Here is an 11,753-nt window from a genome sequence, read left to right as displayed (position 1 = left end):
AAATAATAAAGCACATATATATTGGGATTTGAGATTCTTTTTCAATTTTTTGTTGATATATCTACAATATTTACCTTTGAGATATAAAATTATCTTTTAAATTATTATAAAATAATGTTACATAACCTATTATTTTTTATTTCATCTTTTACCTATTTGATGCAGCATCTACTGCTTTTATAAAATTATCTCTTAATATTTTAAAATTATAAAATAATTTAATAAAAGCAGTGTATCCCACATCAGGTGAGCATAAAATAAAAAATGATGGGATGTTTAACATTTTTCATTTTTCAATCGTGTGGGCTCATAATAAATTAAATTCAAATGATAGTCAATTTATATAGTTTTATTTGTAACATAATTGGTCGTAAAACTGATTTTAATAATTTCAATTTTGAAAAATTTCTCTCTAATGAGACAATAGTTATAGATATAGTTAATAACATTCTATGAGGAATCTAAATATGTGAAAATAAATTCAATCTTTTTATACAAAATTAAGAGTTTCTAAAGATGCTTTCGTCTCATAGTAGAAAACTTTCTTCAAAATCATTATTTCAAAAAAAAAAAAAAGTCTAAATAATCAAGATTAAAAAATATAAAAATTTAGTTGTGAATTCTTTAATGTGTTAAAATTTATATTTGGACTAGTTTAATATTTAAATTTATATTAGTATAGTTTATTAATAATAGAACATATTTAAACTCATTAAAAATAATATAATTCAACTAAGATAGTTTTATTTTTTAAAGTTATTTTTATATATTTTTGATATTTTTTTAAAAAAATTATCACATATTTTAATATAGTTTTTTTTTCTTATATAACACTTTCTATTCTTGGGGATATTTTTGTATTTTTTAATATATTGTTATTTTTTTTTCTTTTAATGATTTAATTAAAACCTTCATTGTATTTTCCATATTATTATTTTCTTCACTTTTAATAATGCAAGTTTAAGTTTCTAAATTTTTCTTGATTTCTTTTAGATATTTTATTTTAAAAAATAGCATTTTAACAATTTATTATATTCCATTACTATCTATATAAATAAATTATTAAAATTATTTAATATTATTTTAATAAGTATTAACCCGCCTTCTCATCTAATTTCTAAAGTAAAAGGACAAAAAAGAAAAAAAGAAGAAGAAGAAGTTTAATAAAGCTTTTAGAAGGTCTCACACTAGTGGGAATTAAATTAGACGAATCCCATGATTGAAAACCACTCAAGTCTTTTGGGTTGAGGTAGGCAATAATAGCGGAGTACAAGTTATAATTTCTGACTCAGGTGTGCCTATTCAAGTACTAATTAATCAATGATCTCAGATAGGATAACATTTGAGAAAAGTTTGAATTCAAACCTGTAACCAAAATAAATACAAAAGAAAAAAAGAAGAAGAAGAAAACATATAAATGTCACCATCTAATTCAAGACATTAAATAGACAATGAAACTCATCACCCATCATAGTTAATAAACAAAAAAAAAAAAAAAAACAAAAAACAAAAAACAAAAAAAGGATGAACTGTGAATGAATTGGGCTCCTGACCTGAACTGGGCAGGTGGATGATCATCCAACAACAAAACTATTTGTCAAACCTACCATTCTTTCATTTGTTTCTAATTTTGAGGAGGACCCATATGCTATATATGTGTATGTCTTGAGACCCTATGGTGATCAGTTGATTATGAAGATTTGAATGGGATCCATTATTAGATATGTTTCTGCATCTTCAGACACCAGCCACCATCACTATCGCATTTATTTTTACTTAGTTTTCAAAGTTTTTTCCCCAATTCCCACCTTAATTCTTATTTCCTTGTATTCACCATATGACTCAGTTATATTCATTTAAGTGGCTTTGTACTCGGTTGTGACACCACCTCTCTTAGAAGCAAATCTGAGGACCTCTCTATGCTTGCAGCCAAGGTTCCGGGCCATATCGGTACATATGGCTCATGCTGTATAGTCAGCGGGTCACCTTAGCCATTGAATAGGTTTCTATAAGAATCTGATGACATCTTTTGGATTTGATCCTAATCGAGGTGTGGGATTTTGGGTCACATTGCATACGACAACATAATTATAAGATCTATTAGAGAGAATGTGGGGTCATTTCATAATTCAAAAACTTGAAACGAGGTGAGAAGGCAATTTCTTTTTGTCGTTTCTCCAAAAATATGAAGGTTATTGCTATATGAATTTAATTTTTATTATGTTGTTTAAGTTGATATTCATTTCTTAATTTGTTGAGATGAAATATTGGCTTATAATTTGTTAACTATCTTAAATCCGAAATCTGATTAAAAAAAAAGAATTCTTAATTCTAACTTTAACTTTGAAGAAATTATTTAGTACAATTATTTTACCAAACTAATGCATTTAAGTTGAATTTCATTCAATTATCAATTGGGATGAAAAAATTTAAAAATAAAATAAATTTTCTCATTAGAGCATATTAGAATTAGCAGTGTTTATAATATTATCACATAATACTATATAAACCTCATTTAAAAATATTTGTTAAATAATTTTTGTAGATTACATTAAACATAATTTCTTATATCACATCAACATTTACTAACACTTATCAACAATATTATGTAATTTAATGTTATTTGCTAACGGTCATATTTACAAAATATTAAAAAAAAATTCAGATTTTAAAATAAAAACACGTTAAACTAATAAAATAATTTAATAAATTTTTTTAAAAAACTTATTTCTCTGCGCATATTGTGTACAAACATAGACTTTATAATTCATCATGTACAATTCTTATTTTTTGTCACTGTGTGTAGAATCATAGTTACTTTGGCACGACATGAAGTGGAATTATAGTTGAATTTGTAGGATTTCACTATTTAGGGTTCATGTCGCAAGAGATCTCAACCGTGTGATCATGAATGTTCATTTGATCCAATGGTTGTTAGTCCACACGAACAACAGAAGCACGTATTAAAAAAATGAGGCATTTTGTTATGCTTCTTGCACATTTCTTTAAGGTCCTTCACATTGCGCACTTATTATGGTCTACTTTTGGACGTCAGTTGGCAAGTTGCTTTTAAATGCTGCATTATCTGTCTAGCTTTTGCCTGGCTGCAAAATAGTATCAGTATCCATCAGATTGTCCGAAAGGAACAACCACAAAAGAATTAAATAATTAAGAAAGAAATAACCTTTTGGATAATTTTACTAAAAAAAAAAAGAGAAGAAGAAAAAGAAAGAAATCCCGTGCCTGTGATTTTCAGATCATTTTGGTACATCTTAAAAGCAAGTGAGGTTGATGGATACCATGTTTCAATGTTCAATATAACATCATTCAGCCTTTTACAATATGTACCACTAGAAATTACAGACAACCGTAGATGATAGGATAGGGTCATAAAAAGATCAAATCCTGACCTTTGATCCAAAACTGGAGGTCAGACTCATAGATGAAGCTTCAAACCGTGAGATTTGGATCTAGTTTTGCTACTAATATGGCATAACGTGACATACTTTTTATATCAGTTTCGGTATCAAAGACATTATAAAAATTGTAAACGGTTATAATAGAATTGCTGAGCTCCGGTTAAACAAAAAAGAAATACATTTCTCTTGGCACTCTCTATTAACAGACATAAATACTCTTTGTTCGTGATGTTGTTGCTCTCCTGAATACATTCTAGACCTCTAATTTGACGATTTTGACGAAGTGTCCGTTGGATCCTTCTGATTCTTTCCTTGTGATTGACAGTGATTAAGGACCATGGAATCAGTTGGACTTCGAACAGAACCATCACTAGAAAATATTCATGGACAGGTCTTCTGAAATCAATGGCAAGATCGCTTAAGCCGAGTACCAGCAATCTACACCCAACTGAATCACTTTCTGATTCTACCTCTCTACAAAATAATTTTCTTCCTTCATTATTCAAATAACTAACCGTTAATTGTAGTTATTTAAGTGTTTTATCTATAAAACAAATACTGCCTTTAGAAATAAAGACACCTTCTTTGTCTACTCTTTTTCCTGATCAGCTCAAAGTAAGATCCCTGTAAGTGAAAACTGAAAAATCTTTAGAAATGGTCGCTACAATTTTTACGGTTTTGATTGTATTCAGGTAATGTATTCGTCACATCCCTGCAGCAATAAAAGAGGAGGGGCGGCAAATCTTAAAGTGATTCGTCACGACTGAAAACCAAGATTTTAGCTGCTGTGATTATTACAAGTGGCTGTATAATGAATTTACCTTCTTTCAGGTCATGTCAATGGCTGAATGCCATGATGCTTCAAAAAGAAACATATTTTGGCGTATTTGGTTGGGTTTTTTGGCTTCCAACCAACCCCAACTAAATCATTTCTTCCTGATACGAACTAATTAATTTATTAGTTTGAAAAGGGGTCTCTGTGCGAATGTAATGCCAAAGCTGAAATAATAAATATGCAGTAAATAGAGAACCCGATCAATATTTAACTTAGAATCAGAAGATAGAGACAGATCGTTTATCATAAATGTGAAAATTATTATAGAAAGATAGAACGGACGAGCACTGATGAACAGTGTCTGATTTTGGCTCTCTCTGTCTCATGTTTTGTTGTTTTGCTAATATGCAATTAATGCACGTGAGAGAATAGAATTACATAAAAAACAAGAAAATTAAAAAAGGAAAAGTTGATTGAAATTAATTAATAGAAACATCTTGGCATACATGAAGAAGGAGAAGAAAAAGAAGAAGAAGAAGAAGAAGAAGAAGAAGAAGAATAGGAGGAGGAAAGGGGATCATCCAGTAATAATTAATTAATTAAAGTAATAACATTAGGAGTTAGATTTTTTGAGCTCTTTACGTCGACCGGCAAAGCCTTCAGCATGCTTCATTATCCAAAACCTCTCTATTTCTTCTGCTTTGCGACCTGGAACTCTACCAGCTATCAATGCCCACCTGCATTTAATTTTTATTATTATTTTGACAACATAGTAACAATTTGATTTACCCAAAAACTATAGACAAATGGATATTATTTATAAATTATAAATATGAAACTTCCATATATAAAAAAGAACATGCTGTGGCGGCCACTAGGAGGTAAGAATGTTTCAGTTTTTACTGCACCTATATTTTCTTAGAAAGAAGAAAATCTATAATCCATTTCTGAGATTTTACTGCTCCATCAACTTGGTTTGAGTGGCTAACCTTGCCTTACCCAAAATTCCTGGAAAAATAGATAGTTTGCACACTACAATATATAGTAGCTATGAATATTAAGTTCGAAAGTGATAGTCCAGTTATCGACTTCAGTGGGTGTGATATAGCCCACTAGATAAAACAATGGTTTTTCTACAAATTAAAAAACACAAAACAAATTCTTGGATTAAAAGCAGAAAACACAAAAACTAAATATAAAAATCCGGCACCTTTGTTCTGTTTTGTTTGGAGACATCATTGCCGTATTGTTTTTCTGAGGACATAATCTAATTCATGCATAGTTAATTAAGCAAAGCCTATACTGCCAATTTGTACAGAGGCTGCACTTATTTAGAGATTGAACTTGAAGAAAAAGAAGGAAGAAAAGGTTTATTTTTTTAATTTTAATTTTAATTTTTTTTTACTTTTGTTATTACAGTTAATTACCTGTCTCCAACTAGCTTATACATTCTGTAAATGATATCTTCTTCTTGTTCTGACATGTTTATGAACTCCCATTCAATACTGCTCACCTCTGCACGCCAAACAAAATCAAGTAAGAGAGCAAGGCAAAGAAGTAAAAGAACCAGACGGAGTAGTTATTTAGCAACAAACTTTCAAGGAAAAGAATTAAAAGAAAAAAAAAAAAAGAAGAAACGGATGCAACCCAGAAAGAAACACAAGGACAAGAATAGAACCCAAAAGAAGATTTTACAGGAATCAAAAAGAGCTTATATATATATCTATATATAGAAAAGAAGTAATGCCAAACTGTTTGATGATTGAAAGACGAAACTATTCGGAAAAGAAAGAAAGAAAGAAAGAAGAAACTATTAAAGATGCTTACCTTGAGAGCAACGGCTTGCAGTAGTCCTAGCTTGCTTTCTTCGGCGTCTGTTATCCATTTTTTTTTTTCTTTCTGTTTCTTGGTTTTCTTTTTTACCCAGCAATGGAAATGTGTAAAGAGGGAAATGAAAAATCCTGAGAATGATTTTCGTAAGGTTAAAAAGAAAAGAAAGAAGAAATGACAATTAATGGTTATCCGAAAAGGGAATTACCCAGAAATATATAAAGAACGGCTTCGTGGGTTTTGGATTTGAATAAGTAAAGAACAGACTTTTGAAGTGATTGCATTCGCATAGGGAGAAGAGCTTTGGAATCCCTTGGGAAGCAAAGCAGCGAACGACAGCTCTACCAAACATACAAAATTGTATTTGGTTGACTTGCAGTTAGTTATTATAATCGCTCTGTGTACATCTATTTTTTATAATCTTAATTTCTGGATAATATGCACTATTCTTTTAATGTTATTTAGTGGAATTTGTCTCTATTTTTAACTTCTAATTTATGATTATGTAAGAGCTTTTAATTCTTCTCTTAAAGAAATCAGTTATTCTGTTAGGATCTCGAAGCAGGAATTCGTTGGTCAAAAGGTCCAAAAGTAAAACTATAATGCCACTAATACCCTTGACAAACTAAGTACATTTTTTCAATTTTGAAAATGATTCCATATACAATCTAGAATATTTCAAAAACAAAAGATAGTTTAATTAATCCAATATGAGATTCTCAGTCTAATTATAAAATAATATTATGATAGAAATAAACTTTTAGATTTTAATTAGCTCTAGAGTCAAATCTGTTTAAGGAAACGGTCCAAACTTACTAAAAATAAATTAATAACAGCATTATAGTTTTTAAAGATTCTTTTTGAATTTTTCTTTTACTAGGCCATAGCTAAAAAAACCTACTTTTTTACGATTACAAGGTTCATTCGGAGAATTTCCATAGCAAATTTTTATGTTTCCATGTAACCATGGTGTCGGACAGATTTTTCCACTTCACCAAGTTGAGGTCTGTGCCAACAATTTAAACAGCTCTCGCCAGAATTTGCCGGTGAACCGAGGGTGTCTTAGTTCAGTGAAGAAAAATCTCAAATTTCATAACTTATATGTCAAAGATATATAAAAGAAAAAGAAGAGAAGAGCATAGCAGATTAGATAGCCACCTAAGACATTCATTCCTCTTAATTAAGAACTTAGCAGGCCAATATTTCTGTGTTGTTTTTCTTTTGATTGAAACTTTAGATTCATTCATTGTTAGCATTGAACTCCTTTTGGATGATTGCTTAAGCTAAAGATTTTTGGAATAACAGAATATCTAACTTAAGGTTTTTATTTGATTTTCATAATGTCAAAACTCAATTCATTTATTTTCTTGATTTTATAGATAAATATGTTAGGCTAACTCTTTTATGGGTATTTAGTTAATTATTTAAATTTGTATAAAACTATTTTTTTATTAATAAAAAGGCTAGTCCTTTTCAATATTGTTTCTAATGGTTTCAATCATTAATTGGCCACTAAAGTCTTATTTAGTATTCAATACTCTACTTTCCGGAAAGTACACTTTCTGAGAAGTTGAATTCCAAAAAAAAATTGCTTTTTTAAGACTTATAATCAAGCATGTTTGATACATAATTTGACTTTCCAATAAATAGATATTTGTTGGTTTGTCCATATGTCTTAAAAGAAAATAATACTTATAACAAATATGATTTATATATCATCAATTAGTATGTAAATGATTTTAAATATAATAGTGAATAATAAAAAATTCAATAAACTATTTCTATTAACAATAGACTTTACATACATTAATAATTTATTTATTTTCTTAGAAAATACAACTAATTATTTATTTATGTATATTTCATATCAAATAGATTATTTAAAATTTAATTTCACTTAGCAAATAATTAGGATAACAATATATTTAATAAAAAGTTATATAATTAATACTTAGCTCTTATTATTAGTTGATGAAAAAAGTTAATATTAACTTTCTTGGGTGTTTAACCGAGAATATAATGGTTAATTGAAATCTATTAAACTAAGAAAATCCTATTTATTTAATTTCTATAAATAAGTTACTCTTTTTATTAGAATTTTTTTCAATGCAATTCAAACATAAATTAAAATATTTACTTTTCAGAAAGTGTTACTTCCTCCTACTACTTACCCATTCAAAACAATTCTTAATAGTTAAACTTAGATGAAAGTCCTTAGAATTGAATTACTAGACAAATCGTTTATAATTGATATTAATATTGGATTGAAATTATTAATTCTTTCATTGTGTTATTAGTCCTTACTTTATTATTTTAGGCAAATTTTTATATATATTAATTTTTGAAACTTAATATATTTTTACCATGTGTGTTTAATTTTTGACACATAAAATTTTTATTTTGATATGTGTATTTATTTTTGACAAATGAAATCCAAACTGATGTGTAATTTTATAGTTTTTTCTATTAATTTATTGATTAATAAATTACACTTCTAATTAAATACTAAAATAGTATTTTGATTATATTTTAATATTATATTAACTACTAAATAATTTTTTAATTAGATAATGATACTAATTCTTATCGTAAGAAATAGCTTTAGCACCCTTTCACATTTGCAACCGTAGAGGACGGTTTGTGACCTTCCAATTTTCCAGTGAAATCGGAGACCAAAAGGGTCATGAGAGATAGCAATAAGACAGCCCCTTTATACCATAACTCATCCAACATTCCACATTCTTGAACGGATCACGTTCAATATCTTTCCTATCATGACTCCCCTCTAAGGTACCTGGCCTCTCAAATGGACGAGATCTCTATATAAAAGTTTTGTCGTGTCAATTCTGATTGAACCAATCTTACCAGCTGCCAATTTCGGATGATGGTGCTCTATCGAAGGCAACCAGACGAGCCGTGGAACCTGCTTTTGGATTGGCCACCCCCCTTATCGTCCTCGGATAGGAACCGACCGGAAGGAGAGAGACCGAATCAAAATTGCTTCGCCTGATGATATTAATTATATTTTAATATTATATTAACTAGTAAATTAGTTTTTTAATTGGATACCAACTCTAATTATAGTAAATAACATCAAATAATATTTTTAATATTACATTTAATAATAAATTAAATTTTTTAATTATATAATAATTTTTTAATTTAAAAAATCAGTTATATTGATAATATTAATTAATATAATACTAAAATTAATTAATAAATAAATAATTTTATATTATTACATATAGATATCATAAAGAAATAAGTTTTTATTCACTTTTTAGTATAATTTATTAGAAACAAAAGCTCAGTAATGATTTTATTTAATAACTAATAATTAGTTAACAAATTTACATTTTCACAAACTCTTGAGAGATGGTGTTCTATCGTTCTATTAGTACTCGAATAGAAGAGCACACTTGTAAGGACTTAAAAATTGGACATCACCTAACGACCAATATATTCTTGAGATTTCATTGGTCGTTAGATTTCACTAGATATTCTCGAGCCCGATATCATATTATTGTGGTTAAACTGTTTAACGTGGCCCACAATAACGATAAGTTCCTTTCCGACTACCATTAAATAACTGCCGATTACGACCCCTATGACGTAATCTAATTATTATGTGATGAAAAAAATAGTAGGCGATCTATCTGGAATGTGATTGAAATTATTGGTGGGTGTTGAAAAATAAGTTTAAAATTTTTTAATTTAATATATTAAATATTTTTATTTTCATAAATTATTTTTTAAAAATTATTTATGAAAATATTTAATTCACTTTTAATAACTTCTTTTTAATTTAAAAAATAATATAAAACACAACCGTGCTACTAAGGAAATTCTTTCCATGAATGAGTTTTTTAATCGCAAAATTCTATTTGATAGAGTTCAAATATACAAATTTAAAAAAGAAATTACGTATATGATTCATTATGAAGACCTCCTATTTAAGAATGAAAAATAACAATCAAAATCAATACTTTACACAAGTCCCATGCAGAAAAGGAGAATTAAACTTGAAATCTTTTGATTATTAGTTTATGTTTTGTTTTTTTTTTAAACAAATTATTAATTTATATTATGCATGTGTCTTAATTCAAGAGTATCATATTGATATTGAAATTATGATAGTTATTCATCGTGTAATTTTCTTTTTGAAAAGTTCTGTAATATATTTTTATGCACTAAAAAAAATAGCAACTACCATATTAGTTTGATAGCTATGTATTTAAAAGAGAAATGGAGTAAGGATATTCGTTCATAACTAAATTCATTATAGGATATTTATTCATATGTAATTGATGTGTTTAAGTTAGTATTTAATACGAAACGTTTTTTTTGATAAGACGGTAAATTTATCTCGATCCATCTTTCAAGCAACTATGATGTCACTTATTATAAAAAATAATTATCAATACAAAACAATAAAAGTAAATCTAAATATTCTAAATTAATATTTTGAGAAAATAATATTCATAAAATAAAATAATTAAATAATAAATACATATGTAATGCAAATACTTATAATTTAAAACTATATGATGAAAATAGTATTTAGTTTAATCAATTACTTAGTATTTTGCTTGTTTGAACTATAAGTTTAGATCTAATGAATGAAATGATGATTTTTTTAATTACTCAAACTAATAATACAATTAAAATTTCTTCTACCAATATAGATTAAAATAAAAATAAAAAAAGTTTATCAAATTAAATAAAAAATGAGATAACCTATCAATTAATTAAAAAAAATTAAAAAAAAATTGATAAAATCAACAACTAATTGAAATTAAATCAACCATTAGATGTTGATTTTTAAATCTTTTTGATGACATAGTTTTTTTTGATGAAAAAAAGAATTAGCTGCCTAATAACGAAGAAAGAAAGAATAGGGAAAATGACAGGTGGAAGAAGGCATCAACATCTTGTCATTTTTATTTATTTATTCCATACCAAGGGGACTCATAATTGACAATAGTTGGCCGAGTAGAGATGTCATATGCATACATTGATGTAATGTTTAGAGATTTTGGCAGAGGGGCTTCCATTTATGGAACGAGATTGAGACTTGCGGATTGCCAATCTTTCAATATTGATTAAATAAAGAACTTTGACTATGATACAATTACAATTGATTATTTCATGAAAGTTAAATACTTTGAAAAATAAGCATTTTTTTTACCATTTAAATTAGATTTCAAAATGTTCCTTTTCAGTATTTGAAATGTAACTATTATAACCAGTTTGGTCTAATTCTTTGTGTATTATGCGATTTTGTCTTTACATATATATATAAAAAAGAAAAACTACCTCTAATTGTCGTATGCAATTTGTACCAATTATGCAAATAGCTATGGCACACTAATACTTAATACAGATTTTTGCCTCTTTGCAGCAAGAAAGGAAACTTTATTAGTAAAGGGTAAAGCCATTTTATAAAGGGGGAATCCAAATCTTTGTGCATAACTTTATTCCATTATTTGGGATAAACCACCAAAGCTAATCTTTTACTTTGAGGGAATGTTTGGTATGACAACGAAGGATAAAAGGGAAAATGCCAAAAAATTATCTCTAAAAACAGCAATGTAATCCTGAGATGTTCAATGAAAGGACATAGTCAATAAGAAAATAACTCCAAATATATTAGCTGAACTACCCATCTTGTTGCCATAAAGAGGACAACATATACATTACATCTATCAGCTTTTTATTTCAATATAAGT

General features: G+C 27.7%; 1 protein-coding gene across 1 annotated transcript; it reads right to left on the bottom strand.

The window, feature by feature from the left end:
- Nucleotides 1-4,648: 4,648 nt before the first annotated feature.
- LOC8282129 (transcription factor TRY) lies at nucleotides 4,649-6,296 on the bottom strand. Its single transcript, XM_002523328.4, has 3 exons — nucleotides 6,022-6,296; nucleotides 5,622-5,709; nucleotides 4,649-4,931 (listed from the first exon to the last, which is right to left on the bottom strand). The coding sequence occupies exons 1-3, from the start codon at nucleotides 6,077-6,079 to the stop codon at nucleotides 4,808-4,810; spliced, it is 270 nt and encodes an 89-aa protein (XP_002523374.1). The 5' UTR covers nucleotides 6,080-6,296; the 3' UTR covers nucleotides 4,649-4,807.
- Between the last annotated feature and the right edge of the window lie 5,457 nt (nucleotides 6,297-11,753).

The sequence above is a fragment of the Ricinus communis genome, chromosome 1 (genome assembly GCF_019578655.1).
Source record: "Ricinus communis isolate WT05 ecotype wild-type chromosome 1, ASM1957865v1, whole genome shotgun sequence".
Classification (NCBI taxonomy): Eukaryota; Viridiplantae; Streptophyta; class Magnoliopsida; order Malpighiales; family Euphorbiaceae; genus Ricinus; species Ricinus communis.
The sequence above is the reverse complement of the archived record's forward strand: the minus strand, read 5'-3'. Positions and strand labels throughout refer to the sequence as shown.